Raw genomic sequence first — 22,159 nt, forward strand, 5'->3', positions numbered from 1 at the left:
TGAGGAACTACAACTCGATTTTGGACTTAGAATCATTTGAAGACGTATTTAACCAATCCAGGAAAATGTATATTCATGAAGTAATCCTCCCAATTGATCTCCTTAGGATCCAATAAGAAGGTTTCTGTTTCTCTATCTTTCTTCTGAATATCCATTCTCAACCTTTCTGCATTTGTATCATCAAAACTGTACATACAAAACAATGAGAATTACAAAAAGAAAATGAGAAAAAAAAGTAGGTAAAGTCTTGTTTACAGACATTTAGAATGGTATTAGATGTATTTATCTATTGAGTGATGATAACTCTGTTTACTTTCTAAACGATTTTTTGTTGAATGTGTTACAAAAATCTAGTTGTATAGAGTAAAAAAAAACATGTAGAACAGTGGGAAAAAAAAATTTCCTTACATGGTATTGAAGAATAGATATGGGCGATAAAGTTGGATGAGCCGTATCACAAAATTGATCTTCTTCTTCATATCATTATACTTGTCTTGAAAAGAGTGACAGAAGACCTTGTTCGCAAATTCCAATCCCTTAATTATGAAATTCATAAATCTCATTAATTAAATAATAGATGCTCGACTTATAACCCCAAGATGAGAGGGAAACGTATACTAATTGGAGTAAACAGTTAAAATTTCTATAACTTTGAGATTAAAAACTATGCACCTTCAGAAAAACTAGGTAGCGAATGCTCATGTATTTTTGGAAGCTGGTCATGTTGTTGAAGACAGTAACCTTCTCAACCTTCACAGCATCTCCATCTTTGTTTATCCATGGCTGCTTAGTGAAATATTGGTAGTTAAAACATTGGAAATCAATATATCTCATAGAATTTCTTGCTGAAGAACCCACATGATATATTGTTTTAATAGATGGTTTAAGCTCATAAGCAACCATTGCCATGATAATTGTATTTACCACCATATCTGCGGGAACCTGAAAGATGAGCATCATAAGACTCTGAAACATGAACATTTAAGAAGAAATTGTGTTTATCTCACCAAGTCAATAATTGCAGTAATCCCGGCAAGAAAACATGTTAGTTTTCCTGGTCGATGGTCCTGTAAAAATTTTAACACGTTCTCAGCATTGATACAATAGCTTGATATGCTTACTCAAGAAATAGAGATCCAAAAAGGGGTTAATTTTTGCCTTTACCACTTATTGGGATTCTTTTCTAGTTTTCCAAAAGATATTCATGGATTATTTACCTGAGGCCTTCGATCCATCCGGGAAAAGGTTCTTTGTAAGTACTTGTAACTATAGTTGGTCGGATGATGATCACTGGTAGATTGTTTTTTACATCATTAATCACCATTTCACCCATTGCCTTTGTAAATACGTACACGTTTGGCCATCCATACATCTTAGCCCTTATCATTAAACAAAAAGTTCAGAATATGACAGCATATCTTTATCAATAATGTAAAGTATAACTTCAGTAGGACAGTAGGACTTGATTAATTGTGTACCTTTCAAGGCCTAAGCCTTTCATGGCTAATGTTATAGCTTCTTTCGAAGCTCCACTCTCTTCAAGTTGTTTGAATTTCTCTTCCGCTACCCTTTGTTCTGTAGCAATGTCTAGACCTTGGATGTCATTAAGAGACTCACCCAATTTATATGGAGTTTCCAAGATAAGCCCTCCTCTTTCTCCTGAAACTAAGCTACCAAAACAGACCCATCTTCTCCAATTATTTATTATAAAGTATAGCTTAATCTTATTATGTTTGATGATTTATACTAACCAGTGGATATATGGACAAGGAGTTTCAAATTTGGACACTGCTTTGCAAAGCTTATGACATGTTTGACTCCCAAGGTATTAGTGCCAACTGCTACGTCGTATCTATTAAAAGGAAATGGACAACATTGTTTTAGTGACGAACCAAAATGGTTCGAAGTATTTAGTGAGCATAGTTATGTGTATACCTCTCATCGAACTTTGTCGTTGCAGCCAAGTTAACAATTAGTTCCACTTGATTCTTCATCTCTGCTACCAAATTTGAATCTTTCAATCCCATTTCTGAGAGTGAGACCTCCCCAGGAACCAAACAAACCTTCTCTGAAATCAAGGTATCAAAGTCTCCACCCCACATCTTCTTTAATACTTGAAACAAATCCTTTCCTATCACCTTTACAATCAAAATAATGCATTTTTCTATCAACTATCTGAAAAAGATGGTTCAAATAATGTGTGGTTAGCAGATAAACATAGTGCAAAATTGGTAGAAAAACCATGCCTTCGTTTGCTGCTCTTAACAGTAAATAGAGTTTCTTCACATTTGGTTGAACCCTCAAGATTTTCTCCACCAAAACTGGAATTTTGCAACATAATGTAACCATATTACAGCAGAATAACCCAGGTAATTCAGTAGCTAGTTCATAACATCCTTTATAAGAGAAGAAGAGTACATACTCTTGGCAAGAAAACCAGTGGCCCCAGTGATCAAAATGTTCTTGTTCTCAAGAAACTCCATTGCACTGCCACACTTATCCATGAAAGAGGGATTTCAGGTGAATTTGAATTAGGAGCAACGAGGTTTTATAGTTCACTCCAACAAGGTTTTCACCTTTTTGTTTTTTGAGTTAAAAAGTTGTGGTTTTGTATTTTCGTTTGATATGGGGTTTTCAGGTACAAATCCTTTGTTGACTGCCAACTGATACTCATTTGGTTGAAGGGTTTTATGGAGAAAAAAACAAAGAGCGTTTAAAATTCATGTTTGTTGGGAAAGATTAACTCTTTCCCAAGTCATGAAAACACTCATTTTTATGTAACCTATCAAAATGGATGATTAAGATTTATTGTTAAATAAATAACTTAAAATTAAAAATTCAAAAATTCTCTTATCTAATAGGACTTTTAATAATTTTGAACGTATAAAGTACATTTTAAATACAAAATTAAAAGATTAATCAATAGTTTAAAAAATCTAATACTTATAATAAACTTTTTAAAATTTAGCAATTTATTTATATTTTTTTTTTCACTTTTTAAAGTTTAGCAATTTATTTATTACTTTTTGCTTTTATGTTGAACATCCACACAACCACACATAAATTAATTACTCATTTCAACTTATTTTTTCCAAAGATGGTAACAAAATTTTAAATGATTCTAGATTTAAATCATTTCAAATCTTTTAATTAATAAGAACAATAATAACAACTGGGTAGATTTGTAAAAAAAAAAGTGTTTAATTTTTCCACTAGAATTCTACCTGATTCCGTTCTCAACCCTAGCTAAGATATTAAATTTTTATCAACAAATCAATATTTTCGTCGATAGTTTCACATATTCATAGGTTCGACATCCATATAGATAGTAAATAAAGATCTGTATTATATCATGGAAAAGTAGATGAAACATAGATTCAACCTATGGGACCTCGAAACCACCAACCACCCCAACTTTATTTTTATTGAACCCACCAACTTCTTGTTCCTGATCTTGGGTGGATAGCGGGAATCGAACCCACATCTTCTGTTTGACAATGTAAAGTATACATCAGTGCAGAGCTAACCCATTATACTAGGCTATTTTTATATAATTTATCGATAGATTAAACGAATTCTATAGTTAATATATAATATTCTTATATCATATAATATATTTTATACCGCAAGGACAAAGCTTGCTGCAAGTAGTCAAAGATGGCCCTTAAGGTGTCAAAAGAAAAGAGGTAAAGCCGAGAGGAAAGAAAAACAGTTCACACCTAGAAATGGGGTTGTGGTCTCGGGTTTGCCACTTTCCCTTGAGCCATCTTGTGGGTGTTAAGCCATGACTTAGAGGTGTGCCATTGAGCAAGAAAGCCATGAGTTTGTTGTTGGACATGTAGATTGCAGCAAGCGAGCAAGGTGTAGGGAAGAAGGTTTGAAGTAAAAGCTAGTGTGACCTTGTTCCTTACGTTGGTGAACATGTCTTATAGCCTTGTAGCCATGGTGAACACAAGATGTGTATGGTTGAAGGATGCCCTGTTCTTGTGAGACCTACACTTCTAGCAACTCTTGGAGTTGCTACATGTTGAACAAGGTGTAGGGAGGCGACTTAAATCATCTTATTTTCTATACAAGGAGCAAAACTAAAACCATGATCCTTTGGAGCTCCCAGCAAAATTGGAGCTTGGAGCTTGCAACATGATATTTTGTACGTGTTGTGTTGGATTTTCTTAAGATGTACCTGTGGAGTCTACCTTGAAGTGATTAAGGAAACATGTTAAGAACTAATGTGGAGTTATTAAGCATGTTTTAGGGTTTAAAATTGGTAGTAATTAACCTCAGACACATGTATGGAAGAGTTACACCCTAAAATGTGCCTTACTAAAACTCTGGTTTAACATGATTTAGGAAGAACCTATGTAGACATCTTCAAAGACGGGACATTACTGTAATGTCCCACATTGGTTGGGGAGGAGAACAAACCACCATTTATAAGGGTGTGGAAACCTTCCCCTAGCAGACGCGTTTTAAAGCCTTGAGGGAAAACCTAAAGAGGACAATATCTGCTAGCGGTGGATCTAGGCCATTACAATCATTACAATCATAGTGTGGAAACAGACAACAAAATGTCACTAACCTAAATAGAATACAAATAATAAGAATTTTGTCATCAATTCCTTTCAATGAAATACAACAAAAGGGCAAAAAAGCAGAATAAAAGTAGAACAATTCTACCTGAGCTTTGTGTTTGCCCTTTTAATAGAATAAAGTAAAGTAAAAGCTTATAGACGTACATTGTAATTTAAAAGAAATAAAACTAAAAGGCATTCAATGAGGAACTATAAATTGTTGTTGGACTTTAGAGTCATTTAAAGACGTGTTTAACCAGCCCAGGAAGATGAACATTCATGAAGTAATCCTCCCAGTTAATCTCTTTAGGATCCAACAAGGTCTCTGATTCTCTATCTTTCTTTTCAATATCCATTCTCAACCTTTCTACATTTGTATCATCAAATCTGTACACACGAAACAAAATCAATGAAAAATACACAAAGTAAGTGTAACCTGAAGATCAAATTATTGACATTTAGAATGATTGTTGGTGCATTTATCAATCGAGTGATGATAATATGGTTTACTTTTTACATGAATCTGTACTGAAATGAACATAGAGTCTAGAAGATTTTCACTTACATAGCATTGAAGAATAGATATGGACGATAAAGTTGGATGAGCCGCATCACTAAATTGAACTTCCTCTTCATATCAACATACTTGTCTTGAAAAGAGTGACAAAAGGCCTTGTTCGCAAATTCCAATCCCTTCAATAACAAAAGCTTGGCTTATAACCTCAAGATGAGAGGGAAACTTGTAGTTATTTGGAGTAAACTATGTACCTTTAGCAAACATAGGTAGCGAATGTTCATGTATCTTTGGAAACTAGCCATATTGTTGTAGACAGTAACTTTCCCAACCTTCACAGCATTTCCCTCTTTGTTTATCCATGGCTTCTTAGTGAAATATTGATAGTTAAAACGTTGGAAATCAATATATCTCATAGAATTTCTTGCTGAAGAACCCACATGATATATTGCTTTATCAGATGGTTGAAGCTCATGTGCTACCATTGCCATGATAATCGTATTTACCACCATATCTGCAGGAACCTGCGTGTTCTTGAAAATCAATTCTAAATTCATATATACACTATAAGACTCAGGAAGATGAACGTCTATCTCACCAAATCAACGATTGAGTTAATCCCAGCAAGAAAACAAGTTAGTTTTCCCTTAGCATATCCAACAATTAAACTATCAATGGTCCTGTAAAAATGCCACAAGTTCTCAGTTAGTTTTTGCTTTCACCACTTATTGGGATGCTTTTGTGGTCTCCCAAACTACCTATGATCACTCGAAAGATATTTACCTGATGCCTTCGATCCATCCGGGAAAAGGTTCATTGTAAGTACTCGTAACTATAGTTGGTCGTATGATGATCACAGGTAGATTGTCTTTTAGATCATTAACCATCATCTCGCCCATTGCCTTTGTAAATACGTACGTGTTTGGCCATCCATACATCTTAGCCCTTATCATTAAACAAAACGTTCAAAATATGACAACATATCTTATCAATAATCTTCATTAATACTAATTGTGTACCTTTCAAGGCCAAAGTCTTTCATGGCTAATGTTATGGCTTCTTTCGTAGCTCCATTCTCTTCAAGTTGTTCGAGTTTCTCTTCCATTACCTTTTGTTCTGTAGCAATGTCTAGACCTTGGATGCCATTAAGAGACTCACCCAATTTATATGGAGTTTCCAAGATAAGCCCTCCTCTTTCTCCTGAAACATAAGCTACCAAAACAGAGACATCTTCTCCAATTATTTGTTATAAAGTATAGCTTAAATATATTATGTCTGATGATTTATACTAACCAGTGGATACATGGACAAGGAGTTTTAGATTTGGACACTGCTTTGCAAAGCTCACGACATGTTTAGCTCCTAAGGTATTAGTGCCAACTGCTACATCGTATCTATCAAAAGGAAATGGACAACATTGTTTCAATGACGAACCAAAATGGTTCAAAGTATTTAGTGAGCATAGTTCTGTGTGTACCTCTCATCGAACTTGGTCGTTGCAGCCAAATTAACAATTAGTTCCACTTGATTCTTCATCTCTGCTACCAAATTTGAATCTTTCAATCCCATTTCTGAGAGTGAGACCTCCCCAGCAACCACACAAACCTTCTCTGAAATCAAGGTATCAAAGTCTCCACCCCACATCTTCTTTAATACTTGAAACAAATCCTTTCCTATCACCTTTACAATCAAAATAATGTGCATTTTTCTATCAACTGTTTGAAAAAGATAGTTCAAACAAAGAGCAAAATTGCTAGAAAAAAACTATACCTCGTTATGGAAACGTTCCAAAGCTGTCGACTCGTTTGCTGCTCTTAATAGTAAATAGAGTTTCTTCACATTGGGTTGAACCCTCAAGATTTTCTCCACCAAAACTGGAATTTTCAGACAAAATGAGACTCTAGTTCATAAATTGACGTGAAAAATGCAGAACATCCTTTATAAGAGAAGAAGAATACATACTCTTAGCAAGAAAACCAGTGGCCCCAGTGATCAGAATGTTCTTATTCTCAAGAAACTCCATTGCACTGCTACACTTATCCATGAGAAGAGGATTTCAGGTGAATTTGAATTATGAGGAACGAGGATTTATAGAAATCTTTTGTGGTTTTATGTTTGTCAACTAACCTCATTATTATGGAAAAAGGTTGACTAAACAAGGTTTCTCACTAAAGCTGTCTATCAAAATTTCTTTGTTCCCGCCCCCGTTGACATCTGTGTTAGATGTGTTATGTGAAAATGCAAATGGACATGAAATTCAAATTCAATTAGATTACGGAACTGTAGTTGAAGACTGAAAACCATTAAAACTTACAACTAACTGTTGACATACTCGTATGAAAAATTGAAGGATGTAATAAATTGGAAGTTCACTACAACAAGCAGCTCATCGTCAAACTTTTTGGTTGCTGCTCCAATTAATGAACTTCTAAGATGCTCCAAAAGTTTCCTTCCAAACTTGATTGTCTCGAAATAGTTAGAACATAAAAACGTTTAAGCTTTGTTTAGGACCCCGAAAAAAAAAAAATTTGTGATGTGCGAACATCACTTTCATGCGAATTTAGAAAAAATATTTTGCATAAAATGTTCTCATAAAAATTCCTAATAGATGCATTTTAAAATTGTGAGGCTGACAGTGATAGGTAATGAGCTAAAGTGGACAATATCTGCTAGCGGTAGGCTTAGACTGTTGCATAAGAATTCCTAGAACGTGGGGATGTTACACTTTAAAAGGAAAGATTCGCTTCCCTTTGACAATAGAAAGATATCCATGTGCAGTGTGTTGAAATTAAGGACCTATTATCATTAACATTGTTCAGCTTTGGACTATATCATAGGCAGCTAATTAAGATATTTTCTTGAATCACGGATGTCAAAGAGAAGACAATAAAGAGAATTAGCTAGTTAGTTTGGTGTTGTTAGACTCGGTTAAACTGATATGTTGTTGGGATTGAAGTTCTTGAAATTGTAATTATTTTAGGCTACTTTCGAGTACACATAAAGATATGATATTTTAATCCTTGAGTGAAATTAAAAAACTTCATACAAATTATAATCATTTCATTACATATTTAACAAGTCCAGGAATGTGGATATTCAGAAAGTAATCCTCCCAGTTTATATCATTTGGATCCAAAAGCGATGTATTTGGATTTATGTCGTTGTCTCGTGCAACAATTCTCAGTTTTTCTAAGTTGGTGTCGTCAAATCTGTACAAGCAAAAATAAAGTTATACATACGTATATTAAATTGTATAGCTAAGAATATCGATACACTAATCATATAAGTCTCGTAAACTCAGGTTTTCTGACTTCTCAACCCTTAACATATATTCATATGTTCGGTGGATACAAAAATCATACAAATCTAATAAATTTAGAACGTGGTATATAATGTTTCGTATAAAATTAGTTTAGAAATTACTTGGCTTTGAAGAATATAAACGAGTTATAAAGCTCAACTTGTCGCATCACCCAGTTGAACTTTTTCTGAAGATCATTATACTTGTCTTGGAAAGAGTAGCAAAATGCTTTGTTCACAAACTCAAAACCCTTTATAGTAACAACAATACCGATTAGAAAATGTAAATTGAAATATAGTTTCGTGTAAGTATTAGTTATAGATTTTGGAACATACCTTGAGAAAGACGTAGTGAATGGTCATGTATCGATGGAAGCTAGCAATGTCGTTGAATGAGGTAATTTTCTTAACCTTGATTACCTTTCCATCTCCATTCATCCATGGTTTTTCCGTAAAGTAGCGGAGAATGTAACTGAACAGATTGTCGATTCTCATTGAATTTCTCATTGAAGAACCTATGTGATATATAATTGTATGTCCAGATGGTTGGAGTTTATGTGTCAGTATTGCCACAATGATAGCATTTACTACCATGTCGGCTGGAACCTGCATTTCTTTAGAACATCGAACTTCTTAGATTTGCAAGAAGGAGAGATTAAAATTTGGAAGAAATTATATTCATCTCACCAAGTCTAGGATTGAGCTAACATCGGAAGGAAAGCGTGTTACTTTTCCTTTCCCATACCCAACAATAAAGCCATCAATGGTCCTCAAACCTTCGATCCAACCGGGAAAAGGTTCTTTGTAAGTGCTTGTGACTATGGTTGGTCGCACGATGATCAAAGGAAGATCGTCAATTTTATCATTCATCAACATCTCGCCCATTGCTTTCGTAAATGCGTACGTGTTTGGATATCCGTACATTTTTGCCCTAATAACAATAAAAGAATAAAATTGTTACGTTGACGAAGAGGATGATATCTATTGATATTGCATACCTTTTTGTGCCCAAGTCTTTCATGATCAAGCTCTTCGTAGTTTCATTCATATCTCTATTATTTCTCAATTCTCTTAAACTCTCTTCAATAATTTTTCGTTCTGTTTCAATGTCCAATTTTGAAGTGCCATCAACAGACTCGACCCATTTGCATGGAGTTTCCAAGATAACTCCTTCCCTTTGATTCGAAACAAAAGCTAACAAAACATCTGCCTCAATCAATTTGTGGGTAATTAACGAAATTATTTAAATAAAAAAATGATTGGATACGAACCAGTGGATACATGGACAAGAATTTCGAAGTTAGAACATTGCTTTGCAAAGTTCAAAACATGTTTAGCTCCCAATACATTGGTACCAAATGCTACATCATATCTGCAAGAAAGTAAACAAACTTAGGATCAATTTGGAATACTTTCTAATCAACACAGCTCGAGAGAGTCGATACCTTTCATCAAAATTAGTTGATGCAGCAAAATTAATGATTATTTCCACTCGATTCTTCATCTCTTCCAATAAATTTGAGTCCTTTAATCCCATATTTGGGGAAGAAATATCTCCGGAGACCAAACAAATCTTCTCTGAGGCGAGGGTTTTTAGATCTCCACCCCATTTTTCCTTTAACACTCTAAACAATTCCTTCTCTACAACCTATAAATCAAACCGTAATATTATAACTTTTTACCGAAATAACGATTATGGGTGAAGGATTCAAACCTTTTATGTTTAGTATTAACATAAACTAGCTAGTTAGTGTTTTGATAGTCATATACCTCATCACAGAAATGTTTTGAAGCTGTGATTTGATCCACGTCCCGTAAAAGTAAATAAAGTTTCTTCAGGTTGGGATGAGTTCTTAATAGTTTCTCCACCATAACTGCACACTCAAACTATATAATATAAATGATATATTTAGCATAATAACACAAATTAATCAAAAAAAATTCCCATACTCTTTCCAAGAAACCCTTTGGCACCGAGCACAAAAATGGTCTTATTCTCTAAAAAGTCCATGAAGATTATATGCATTAAAGTGAAGAAATCAACATGAAGTTTGCATTATATACCAAAATAGATTAAAAGGAGTAGTAATGCACCTAACTCAAGTAATTAACTTTCCTTTTATTGCCTAATTAAGCATTTAGAGAAATTATAGAATGATAGGTTATCACCTAATCTCTAATCAATTTAAATTAACTACTCTCCCTGATTTAGGCAAGACTTACCTGCCATAACATTAATTCTAAAAAAAAAAGTTAATGCGAATGCGATTGCGGCTTGACTGAAAGCTTGATTAGCTGACCAAAGATGTCAAGAACAGTTTTAGAAGCACTGTTCTTGATATATAGATAGACATTTTGATATGAATATACAAATGTTTGTCTCTAAATGTGTATCAGTTGCAGAGACGTTGGCTATCTAAGGTAGTAGGTTCTTTTGGCTGTGCTGTTGTTGTACTGATATCTTTAGACTTGGAAATCTAATACTCATATATGGTTTATTTCTGCTTGTTCTGACTTGTTCGACTTGTGTTTGCTTGTGTTTCAACCCAATTTCGATACTAACCCTTATTAGTGGAATTTGGAGAGGTTTGTTCGGAGTTTTCGTTCAAGTTTTTGAAATGGTAGGAGCATGTTAATTATATGGGAGGAGTTTCAACCATATTAGTACATGTTAGATAGGCATGATTATCGAATAGATGATGTGGATATACATTTAGAGAACGAGCATATTGGGATTCGTGACCATCTTAAAAGCAATGCTTCCGTGTTTTATGAATATGGGCCTATCTCGACACATAAATTATTAGATGTCGTCATGGGATTGAGTCAGCTAACTCTCACATGTGATCTTAACTCACACGGGTCCATCTAGTGACTATATTACTTGGTAGTGGTTGGGAGAATTATACCCTTTTTATGACAATATGTTGTGGAGACCACTAGGGGTTTGCCAAATAGACTCTAGTGGTGATCTGTCTTGATTAGCATGGGTCTACACGTACAATAGGTTGTTGTGATACCTCAAATTAGTCTATTAAACCCTGTGGAACCACTTGACCGACATGCTGAGTGCTAATTTATGGTTTTAGGTATCCTAACCGTCGAATTGAGAGTCTAGTAAACAAATCATATTTGACGAAGAGCAAGTCTTACATACGAACTCAGAGTTTATAAATAAATATAATTAGAGAAAATAGAGAGAAATAGTGGATTTATCAAAACTTTTGCACACATAATTCATTGGTCAAAATACGTTGCACTTAATAAACAAATAATCGACGATTAATTAAGATATTGCCTTAATCACGGATGTCCAAGAGAAGACAGTGAAGAGCATTAGCTTCATGGTTTGGTGTTGATAGACTCGATTGAGCTATTATTGGAATTGAAGTTCTTGAAATTACAATTATTTTGGGCTATTTTCAAATACTCCTAAAGAAATAGGTCGATACTTTTATTTTAATCCTCGAGTGAAATCATAAAACTTCAAACGAGGAGAAAAACAAGTTATTGTTCAAACTATAATTATTTCATTACATATTTAACAAGTCCAGGAACGTGGATATTCAGGAAGTAATCCTCCCAGTTTATATCCTTAGGATCCAAAAGCGATGTATTTGGATTTATGTTGTTGTCTCGCGCCACAATTTGCAGTTTTTCTGAGTTGGTGTCGTCAAATCTGTACAAGCAAAAATAAAATTATACTTATACGATATCGGGTCTCATACACTCAGGTTACATTAAATTCTGACTTCTCAACCTTTAACATGTATTCGTGTATGTACGGTGGATTCAAAGATCATCCAAATCTGATTATTTTAGAACGAGGTATATATACTAAACTCAATGTTCTGTATGAAATTAGTTTGGAAATTACCTGGCTTTGAAGAATAGAAACGAGTCATAAAGCTCAACTTGTCGCATCACCCAGTTGAATTTTCTCTGAAGATCATTGTACTTGTCTTGGAAAGAGTTACAAAATGCTTTGTTCACGAACTCAAAACCCTTTACCGTAATAACAATATTGATTAGGAAAAGTAAATTTAAACGTAGTTCTATGTAAGCATTAGTCATAGATTTTGAAGAATACCTTGAGAAAAACCAAGTAGCGAAGGGTCGTGTATCGATGGAAGCTGGCTATGTCGTTGAATAAGGTGAGTTTCTTAATTTTGATGGCCTTTCCATCTTTGTTGATCCATGGTTTTTCGGTAAAGTATTGGAGAATATAATTGAGGGAATTAACGTTACTTATAGAATTTCTCATTGAAGAACTTACGTGGTATATAATTGTATGTCTAGATGGTTGGAGTTTATGTGCCGATATTGCCATGATGATAGCATTTACCACCATATCGGCTGGAATCTGCATTTTTTTAAAACATTAAACTTCTTAGATTTTAAAGAAAGCGAGATCAAAATTAAAAATAAATTATATTTCATCTCACCAAGTCTAAGATTGAGCCAGCACCGGAAGGAAAATGTGTTACTTTTCCTTTAGCATACCCAACAATAAAGCTGTCTATGGTCCTATAAAATACAACATTTCTCATCAAACAATGGGAACATAACAAATACCAAACATACATTACGGTTTGAATCAGGTTGGGTTGAGTTTAAATGAATTAAGATTTATGAGTTAGCTTAAAAATCTCAACTCTACCGAACACAACCTATGAACATTGGTTAAAGAACATTTTTTTTTTTTTTTACCTCAAACCTTCTATCCAACCCGGAAAAGGTTCTTTGTAAGTGCTTGTGACTATGGACGGTCGCATGATGATCAAAGGAAGATTGTCAGTTTTATCATTAACCAGCATCTCACCCATTGCTTTGGTAAATGTGTACGTGTTTGGATATCCATACATTTTTTACCTAATAACAATTAAAGAAGAAAATCATTACATTGATAAAGAAGATGGTATCTATTGATCGTCCATACCTTTCTATGCCCAAGTCTTTCATGGCTAAGCTCCTCATGGTTTCATTTATATCTCTATTATTTCTCAGCTCTCTTAAACTATCTTCAATTATTTTTCGTTCTGATTCAATATCTAACTTCGAAGTACCATCAACAGATTCGACCAATTTGCACGGAGTTTCCAAGATGATTCCTTCCCTTTGATTTGAAACATAAGCTAACAAAACAAATATTTTTCAATAAGTTGCGGGTAATTAACCTAATTATTTAAATAATAAAAAAATAATATAATTTAATACTGACCGGTGGACACATGGACGAGAATTTCCAAATTAGAACATCTCTTTGCAAAGTTTACGACATGTTTAGCTCCCAATGTATTGGTACCAAATGCTACATCATATCTGCGAAAAAGTAAACAAACTCGAGATCAGCTTGAAATACTTTTTAATTTAAGCATTTTATAATTCAAGGGAGCTTGAGAGAGTCGGTACCTTTCATCAAAATTGGTCGTTGCAGCAAAATTAATGATTATTTCCACTTGATTCTTCATCTCTTCCAATAAATTTGAATCATTTAATCCCATATTTGGGGATGAAATATCTCCCAGTACCAAATAAATCTTCTCTGAGATGAGGGGTTTTAGATCTCCACCCCATTTCTCCTTCAACACTCTAAACAATTCTTTCTCTACAACCTATGAATCAAATAACGATTATGGACCATTTATGTTCAGTATTTACATAAACTAGCTAGTTAGTGTTTCGGTAGTTAAAATATGGGTATTAAACACAATTATATACCTCATCATAGAAAAGTTTTGAAGCCGTGATTTGATCCACACTTCGTAAAAGAATATAAAGTTTCTTCACGTTAGGATGAACTCTTAGTATTTTCTCCACCATAACTACACTCAAAATATATAACATAAATGATATGTCTACCATAATAACACGTTAAAAAAAAAAAAAAAAAAAATTAACATTTTTCCGAAGAAATATTTAGAAAGGTAACCTACTCGTTCCAAGAAATCCTTTGGCACCGATCACAAAAATGGTCTTGTTGTCCAGATTGTCCATTAAAAGTCAAGAGAAATATATTATAAACTTTAAATCGAAGAAATCGATATGATTGAAAACTTAGTATACTCGAACGTTGCATTATATACCAAAATAGATGAAAAGGAGTAGTAATTAAGCTTCCTTTTTATTGCCTATGTAATTAAAGTATTTAGATATGTTTGGTCAAGTTTGGTTTGATTAAGATGCATGAAATCACATGCAAAATATTGTCAAAATTTTATAAAAATAATTAAAGAATTAATATACATATCTTTTTCATAAATTAAATTTAATTATTTTAAATGAGGTATATTTATAACTTGTACCTCATTTTGATAAATTATTAATAAAATAAATAAAAACTTCGGGAAATTTTGAAATTTGAAGTTTTTTTCTTCGGCTTTTGTTCGTCAAATTTATAGACAACAAAGTTTGTATACGAGTGATTTTATCGGCTGGCTATGGAGGAGACTGCTCGTGATCTAGTTCCAGAGGGCTCGACATTATTTTCAGGGTTTTCATAGTCAGAGGGAAGATCCATGAATTAATTAAGCTAGGATTGAGTATAAGTTCTCCAACTTTAGACAAATAATGGGGTAATCAAAAATTTTACGCACGTAATTCATTGGTCAAAGGACATTAAAGTTGCACTTAATAAACAAATAATCGACGGATTCGCATATCATATCATAAGCGACTAATTAAGATATTGCCTTGAATCACGGATGTCCAAGAGAAGACAGCAAAGAGAATTAACTATCTGATTGAGCTGATATATATCTGGAATAGATGTTTGTTCATATTATAATCATTTCATTACATGTTTAACAAGTCCGGGAATGTGGATATTCAGGAAGTAAGCCTTCCAGTTTATATCCTTAGGATCCAAAAGCGACGTATTTGGATTTATGTTGTTGTCTCGTGCAGCAATTCTCAGTTTTTCTAAGTTGGTGTCATCAAATCTGTACAAACAAAAATAAAATTATACAATATTCTAATTGTATAAGTCTCGTAAACTCATGTTACATAAATTCCAACTTTTCAACCTTTAACATGTATTCATATGTACGGTGGATATAAAGGTCATACAAATCCGATTATTTTAGAATGAGGTATGTAAACTAAACTCTAACGTTTCATATAAAATTAGTTTGTAAATTACCTGGCTTTGAAGAATAGAAACGAGTCATAAAGCTCAACTTGTCGCATCACCCAATTGAACTTTCTCTGAAGATCATCGTACTTGTCTTGAAAAGAGTTACAAAATGCTTTGTTCACGAACTCAAAACTCTTTACCGTAATAACAATATTGATTAGGAAAAGTAAATTTAAACGTAGTTCTGTGTAAGCATTAGTCATAGATTTTGAATAATACCTTGAGAAAAACCAAGTAGCGAAGGGTCGTGTATCGATGGAAGCTGGCTATGTCGTTGAATAAGGTGAGTTTCTTAATCTTGATGGCCTTTCCATCTTTGTTGATCCATGGTTTTTCGGTAAAGTATTGGAGAATATAATTGAGGGAATTAACGTTACTTATAGAATTTCTCATTGAAGAACTTACGTGGTATATAATTGTATGTCTAGATGGTTGGAGTTTATGTGCCGATATTGCCATGATGATAGCATTTACCACCATATCGGCTGGAATCTGCATTTTTTAAAAACATTAAACTTCTTAGATTTAAAAGAAACCGAGATCAAAATTAAAAATAAATTATATTTCATCTCACCAAGTCTAAGATTGAGCCAGCACCGGAAGGAAAATGTGTTACTTTTCCTTTAGCATACCCAACAATAAAGCTGTCTATGGTCCTATAAAATACAACATTTCTCATCAAACATCGCGAACATAACAAATACCAAACATACATTACGGTTTGAATCAGGTTGGGTTGAGTTTAAATGAATTAAGATTTATGAGTTAGCTTAAATGTCTCAACTCTACCGAACACAACCTATGAACACCGGTTAAAGAACTTTTTTTTTTCTTTTTTTTCTTTTTTTACCTCAAACCTTCTATCCAACCCGGAAAAGGTTCTTTGTAAGTGCTTGTGACTATGGTCGGTCGCATGATGATCAAAGGAAGATTGTCAGTTCTATCATTAACCAACATCTCACCCATTGCTTTGGTAAATGTGTACGTGTTTGGATATCCATACATTTTTGACCTAATAACAATTAAAGAAGAAAATCATTACATTGATAAAGAAGATGGTATCTATTGATCGTCCATACCTTTCTGTGCCCAAGTCTTTCATGGCTAAGCTCCTCATGGTTTCATTTATATCTCTATTATTTCTCAGCTCTCTTAAACTATCTTCAATTATTTTTCGTTCTGATTCAATATCTAACTTCGAAGTACCATCAACAGATTCGACCAATTTGCACGGAGTTTCCAAGATGATTCCTTCCCTTTGATTTGAAACATAAGCTAACAAAACAAATATTTTTCAATAAGTTGCAGGTAATTAACCTAATTATTTAAATAAAAAAAATATAATTTCATACTGACCCGTGGATACATGGACGAGAATTTCCAAATTAGAACATCCCTTTGCAAAGTTTACAACATGTTTAGCTCCCAATGTATTGGTACCAAATGCTACATCATATCTGCGAAAAAGTAAACAAACTCGAGATCAGTTTGAAATACTTTTTAATTTAAGCATTTTATAATTCAAGGGAGCTCGAGAGAGTCGGTACCTTTCATCAAAATTGGTCGTTGCAGCAAAATTAATGATTATTTCCACTTGATTCTTCATCTCTTCCAATAAATCTGAATCATTTAATCCCATATTTGGGGATGAAATATCTCCCGGCACCAAATAAATCTTCTCTGAGATGAAGGGTTTTAGATCTCCACCCCATTTTTCCTTCAACACTCTAAACAGTTCTTTCTCTACAACCTATGAATCAAATAATCAATTGTATTTTTTTTTTACCGAAATAACGATTATGGGTGAAGGATTCAACCTTTTATGTTCGGTATTTACATAAACTAGCTAGTTAGTGCTGTAGTAATTAAAATATGGGTATAAAAACAATTATATACCTCATTATAGAAATGTTTTGAAGCCGTGATGTGATCCACACCTCGTAAAAGTAGATAAAGTTTCTTCACGTTGGGATGAACTCTTAGTATTTTCTCCACCATAACTGGACTCCGAAAATATATAATATAAATGATTAAAAAGAAAATTAAAATTTTTCCAAAGAAATATTTAGAAAGATAAACGTACGCTTCCCAAGAAACCCTTTGGCACCAATCATAAAAATGGTCTTATTCTCTAAAACGTCCATCGAAGATCGAGAGATATATTATAATGGGAAGTTGAAGTTTGAAATATATACGAAAAATAGAAGGAAAATAATAACGTGCATAATTAAGTAATTAACTCTCCTTTATTGCCTATGTAACTAAAGTATTTAGACATGTTTGCTAAAATGATGTAAAAAATTTATACAAATAAAGGATATTTATGTTTGGTTATGGTATTTCAACCATTTTACTATGGTAAAAGATTTAATTTGATTTTCGTTCATTTTAATGGTAAATAATTAGTATAATAATCAAATTGAAAAATTAATCAATTAGTAATATTTATTTTGGTCCCAATTAATTATTGATTTAAGTAATAATTATAATTATTGAAAATTAACTTTTTCCTAATTAACTCATGAATTATTTAAGCTATTAGCTAACTAATTAATAATTCTTGTAAATAAGTAATAAATTTTTATATATAAATTAATTAATTCTTATTTATTCTACTTAAATAATTACTTATATTAATTTTGGTAAATCATGATCGACTATTTTATTAATTAATTATGTATATTCAAATAAATTTACAAATAAAAATTACAAATAAATTAAGAGAAGAGTAATTTATGTGTTGAAATATTGTTAGTATGTTTTATTTTTTAATATAAAAGTAATTAAAAAAACATATAAAAGGAATGGAAAAATTTTCTGCTGAAAACTCAACTTTGGACAAATAATCGGTTTATCAAAACTTTTACGAAACACTTAATAAACAACGACGACGTCCCATATCATATTATAAACGATTAATTAAGATATTGCCTTGAATCACAGATGTCCAAGAGAAGACAGCAAAGAGAATTAACTATCTGATTGAGCTGATATATATCTGGAATAGATGTTTGTTCATATTATAATCATTTCATTACATGTTTAACAAGTCCGGAAATGTGGATATTCAGGAAGTAATCCTCCCAGTTTATATCCTCAGGAGCCAAAAGTGATGTATTTGGATTTATGTTGTTGTCTCGTACAGCAATTCTCAGTTTTTCTAAGTTGGTGTCGTCAAATCTGTACAAGCAAAAATAAAATTATACATGCATATATTAGATTGCATAGCTAAGAATATCAATATACTAATCGTACAAGTCCGTAAACTCATGTTACATAAATTCCGACTTCTCATGTTACTACAAAGGTCATACAAATCTGATTATTTTATAATGAGGTATATAAACTAAACTCAACGTTTCGAATAAAATTAGTTTGGAAATTACCTGGCTTTGAAGAATAGAAACGAGTCATAAAGCTCAACTTGTCGCATCACCCAGTTGAACGTTCTCCGAAGATCATTGTACTTGTCTTGGAAAGCGTAACAAAATGCTTTGTTCACAAACTCAAAACCCTTTATAGTAATAACAATATTGATTAGAAAACGTAAATATAAACGTGGTTTTATGTCAACATTAGTTATAGATTTTGGAACATACCTTGAGAAAAATCAAGTAGTGAATGGTCATGTATCGATGGAAGCTAGCCATGTCGTTGAATAAGGTGACTTTTTTAACCTTGAGGGCCTTTCCGTCTCTATCGATCCATGGTTTTTCCGTAAAGTATTGGAGAATATAATTGCGCAAATCAATGTTGCTCATAGCATTTCTCATCGAAGAACCTATGTGATATATTAATGTATGTCCAAACGGTTGAAGTTTATGTGCTAATATTGTCATGATGATAGCATTTACTACCATATCAGCTGGAATCTGCATTTCTTCGAAACATCAAACTTGTTGAATTTGAAAGAAAGAGATATCAAAATTTCAAAGAAATTATATTCATCTCACCACGTCTAGGATTGAGCTAGCGTTAGATGGAAAGAACGTAAGTTTTCCTTTGCCATACCCATCAATTAAGCCATCAATGGTCCTGTCAAATACAACCTTTTTCATCATTGAAACAAGGCCAACGAACCCATTGTTATGGTAAAACACTATGCATACTTTACTTAAAGATCGGAGTTTTTCAAAAAAATTGTTTGAGTTGAAAAAATTTACAATCCAAACAATTAGGTTGAGTTTAGAAATATCGCAACTTGATCTGATCCAAACTATGGACACCCAAACTCGAGACAAAATGGGGTTTAACAAGAAATTGATATCAAAATTTTGGCTCCCTATCGACCCAAGTTGCCTATATATATTATTTGTGTACCTCAAACCTTCGATCCAACCCGGAAAAGGTTCTTTATAAGTGCTTGTAACTATGGTTGGCCGCACGATGATCAAACGAAGATTGTCACTTTTGTCGTTAATCAACATCTCGCCCATTGCCTTTGTAAATACGTATGTGTTTGGATATCCATACATTTTTGCCCTAATAACAATAAAAGAATAAAATGGTTACATTGATAAAGAGGATGATATCCATCGACCTTTCGTACCTTTTTGTGCCCAAGTCTTTCATGGCAAAGCTCCTCGTAATTTCATCTATATCTCTATTATTTCTCAATTCTCTTAAGCTATCTTCAATTATTTTTCGTTCGGTTTCAATGTCTAATTTTGAAGTGCCATCAACGGACTCGACCAATTTGCACGGAGTTTCCAAGATGACTCCTTCCCTTTGATTTGAAACATAAGCTAACAAAACAAAGGTTTTTCAATCAATTTGTCGGTAGTTAACTAAATTATTTTAAACAATGATTTGATGCTAACCAGTGGATACATGGACAAGAATTTTCAAACTAGAACATTGCTCGGCAAAGTTTAGAACGTGTCTAGCTCCCAATGTATTGGTACTAAACGCTACCTCATATCTGCAAGAAAGTAAACAAGCTCGAGATCATTTTGAAATACTTTCTGGTTTAAGCATTTTACAGTTTAATGCAATTCAAGAGAGTCGATACCTTTCATCAAAATTGGTTGTTGCCGCAAAATTAACAATTATTTCCACTTGATTCTTCATCTCTTCCAATAAATTTGAGTCTTTTAATCCCATATTTGGGTATGAAATATCTCCGGGCACCAAATAAATCTTCTCTGAGATGAGGGTTTTTAGATCTCCACCCCATTTTTCCTTTAACACTCTAAACAATTCTTTCTCTACAACCTATGAATCAAATAATCAATTGTATTTTTTTTTTACCGAAATAACGATTACGGACGAAGGAATCAAACCTTTATGTTCGATATTTACATCAACTAGCTAGTTAGTGTTTTGTAGTTGAAATATGGGTATAAACACAATCATATACCTCATCATAAAAATGTTTTGAAGCCGTGATTTGATCCACGTTTCGTAAGAGTAGATAAAGTTTCTTCACGTTGGGATGAGCTCTTAATATTTTCTCCACCATAACTGCACTCTCAAAGTATATAATATAAATGATATATTTAGCATAATAACACATTAAAAAAGAATATTAAAATTTTCAGTGGAAAGATAACATACTCTTTCCAAGAAATCCTCTGGCACCAATAACAAAAATGGTCTTATTATCAAAAAAAAGTCCATCGAAAGTCGAGAGATATATTATAAACTTTAAATTGAATAAATTGATATGAATGAGAAAAGTAATACGAAAAATGGAAGGAAAATAGTAATGCACATAATTTAAGTAATTAACTCTCTTTTATTGCCTAATTAACCATTTAAAGAAATTATGGAATGACACGATTCCACTAATTGTCTCACCTAATCTCTAATCAATTTAAATCAACCACTCTCTTCGACTTGATTTCAATCATATACGAATTTTGAAAATTTTTATTTGTCGAAATAGAACTATGAACGAAAGAACGACAATTTGGGATATAAGATTCAAACGAGAAAAATAAATTTACAAAAAAAAAAAAAAAAAAAAAAAAAAAAAAAAAAAAAATTCCATAAGTTTAGAGCAAAATCCTACCCAGTTTTGAAACAAATAAAATAAAGTTCAAAGTTTATTTTTATAATTTAAAGGTATTTCTAAATATTTAGACGCACCACATCAAAATTATTTGAACATTTATTAAAAGCTTTTAATTAGTAACCATATATAATTTTCTTTTGAACAAACTACCTATAATGACATAAAATTATGGGTCAAATAAACCTGTTTTTCAAAGACTAAAAACAAAAAATAAAAAATTAATTGAAATAGGTCCTAAACTAAGCTATGCACATCAAATTTTTTTTTTTTTTTTTTTTTTTTTTTTTTTTTTTTTTTTTTGTTGAGAAAATATAAAAGAACAAAAAAAAACATCTCAGCTTTGAATAATAGTTGCACCGATGCAGAAGCAGAGCTATATCAAAATCTCCCATCAAACCAGACTAAATTTCTAAGTACCTCAACAATGATTTCATATGATAATGATACTAAAGTGTCTTCCCACCCTCCATTTAGAGCAACATTCCTTCCTGATGCTACACCCTGTCCCTGCTTAAGCACATAATGGAAACTGGAAACTACAAATTATGCAACATTCAGATGGAAGCCGAAAACAAACAGGTTGACGCCGATGCCATTGCAGCTCGACTGAAAGCTTTAAGCTG

At 32.8% G+C, this 22,159-nt stretch overlaps 7 protein-coding genes across 7 annotated transcripts; all 7 read right to left on the minus strand.

Moving 5' to 3' along the window:
- Positions 1-32: 32 nt before the first annotated feature.
- LOC111777078 (fatty acyl-CoA reductase 3) lies at positions 33-2,504 on the minus strand. The gene is made up of 11 exons (XM_087118501.1): positions 2,423-2,504; positions 2,242-2,321; positions 1,936-2,138; positions 1,752-1,852; positions 1,479-1,659; positions 1,322-1,379; positions 1,008-1,067; positions 859-942; positions 673-783; positions 409-536; positions 33-186 (listed from the first exon to the last, which is right to left on the minus strand). The coding sequence occupies exons 1-11, from the start codon at positions 2,502-2,504 to the stop codon at positions 33-35; spliced, it is 1,242 nt and encodes a 413-aa protein (XP_086974627.1).
- Positions 2,505-4,551: 2,047 nt separating this feature from the next.
- LOC111776891 (fatty acyl-CoA reductase 3) lies at positions 4,552-7,269 on the minus strand. Its single transcript, XM_023656289.2, has 10 exons — positions 7,048-7,269; positions 6,856-6,959; positions 6,563-6,765; positions 6,379-6,479; positions 6,105-6,297; positions 5,869-6,030; positions 5,684-5,765; positions 5,340-5,609; positions 5,137-5,264; positions 4,552-4,958 (listed from the first exon to the last, which is right to left on the minus strand). Exons 1-10 carry the CDS (start codon positions 7,127-7,129, stop codon positions 4,808-4,810), a joined length of 1,476 nt encoding a protein of 491 aa, XP_023512057.2. The 5' UTR covers positions 7,130-7,269; the 3' UTR covers positions 4,552-4,807.
- A 157-nt stretch (positions 7,270-7,426) lies between these two features.
- Positions 7,427-11,467, minus strand: LOC111776985 (fatty acyl-CoA reductase 3-like). The gene is made up of 9 exons (XM_087118767.1): positions 10,336-11,467; positions 10,156-10,259; positions 9,831-10,033; positions 9,657-9,757; positions 9,384-9,579; positions 9,073-9,316; positions 8,722-8,991; positions 8,509-8,636; positions 7,427-8,294 (listed from the first exon to the last, which is right to left on the minus strand). The coding sequence occupies exons 1-9, from the start codon at positions 10,409-10,411 to the stop codon at positions 8,141-8,143; spliced, it is 1,476 nt and encodes a 491-aa protein (XP_086974893.1). The 5' UTR covers positions 10,412-11,467; the 3' UTR covers positions 7,427-8,140.
- A 273-nt stretch (positions 11,468-11,740) lies between these two features.
- Positions 11,741-13,974, minus strand: LOC147789119 (fatty acyl-CoA reductase 3-like). Its single transcript, XM_087118720.1, has 5 exons — positions 13,798-13,974; positions 13,096-13,707; positions 12,831-12,912; positions 12,263-12,748; positions 11,741-12,064 (listed from the first exon to the last, which is right to left on the minus strand). Exons 2-4 carry the CDS (start codon positions 13,248-13,250, stop codon positions 12,452-12,454), a joined length of 534 nt encoding a protein of 177 aa, XP_086974846.1. The 5' UTR covers positions 13,251-13,707; positions 13,798-13,974; the 3' UTR covers positions 11,741-12,064; positions 12,263-12,451.
- LOC147789120 (fatty acyl-CoA reductase 3-like) lies at positions 13,254-14,208 on the minus strand. The gene is made up of 5 exons (XM_087118502.1): positions 14,107-14,208; positions 13,798-14,000; positions 13,607-13,707; positions 13,325-13,520; positions 13,254-13,257 (listed from the first exon to the last, which is right to left on the minus strand). Exons 1-5 carry the CDS (start codon positions 14,206-14,208, stop codon positions 13,254-13,256), a joined length of 606 nt encoding a protein of 201 aa, XP_086974628.1.
- An 811-nt stretch (positions 14,209-15,019) lies between these two features.
- LOC111776984 (fatty acyl-CoA reductase 3-like) lies at positions 15,020-17,739 on the minus strand. Its single transcript, XM_023656413.2, has 10 exons — positions 17,604-17,739; positions 17,417-17,520; positions 17,068-17,270; positions 16,877-16,977; positions 16,600-16,795; positions 16,371-16,532; positions 16,095-16,176; positions 15,740-16,012; positions 15,527-15,654; positions 15,020-15,326 (listed from the first exon to the last, which is right to left on the minus strand). The coding sequence occupies exons 1-10, from the start codon at positions 17,662-17,664 to the stop codon at positions 15,173-15,175; spliced, it is 1,464 nt and encodes a 487-aa protein (XP_023512181.2). The 5' UTR covers positions 17,665-17,739; the 3' UTR covers positions 15,020-15,172.
- Positions 17,740-18,506: 767 nt separating this feature from the next.
- On the minus strand, positions 18,507-22,132 carry LOC111777094 (fatty acyl-CoA reductase 3-like). The gene is made up of 12 exons (XM_087118503.1): positions 22,114-22,132; positions 21,954-22,072; positions 21,077-21,164; positions 20,880-20,983; positions 20,532-20,734; positions 20,341-20,441; positions 20,070-20,265; positions 19,841-20,002; positions 19,474-19,555; positions 19,120-19,392; positions 18,907-19,034; positions 18,507-18,700 (listed from the first exon to the last, which is right to left on the minus strand). Exons 1-12 carry the CDS (start codon positions 22,130-22,132, stop codon positions 18,547-18,549), a joined length of 1,629 nt encoding a protein of 542 aa, XP_086974629.1. The 3' UTR covers positions 18,507-18,546.
- Positions 22,133-22,159: the final 27 nt, after the last annotated feature.

The sequence above is a fragment of the Cucurbita pepo genome, chromosome 16 (assembly GCF_057944985.1).
Source record: "Cucurbita pepo subsp. pepo isolate OVF chromosome 16, ASM5794498v1, whole genome shotgun sequence".
In the NCBI taxonomy this organism is placed as follows: domain Eukaryota; kingdom Viridiplantae; phylum Streptophyta; class Magnoliopsida; order Cucurbitales; family Cucurbitaceae; genus Cucurbita; species Cucurbita pepo.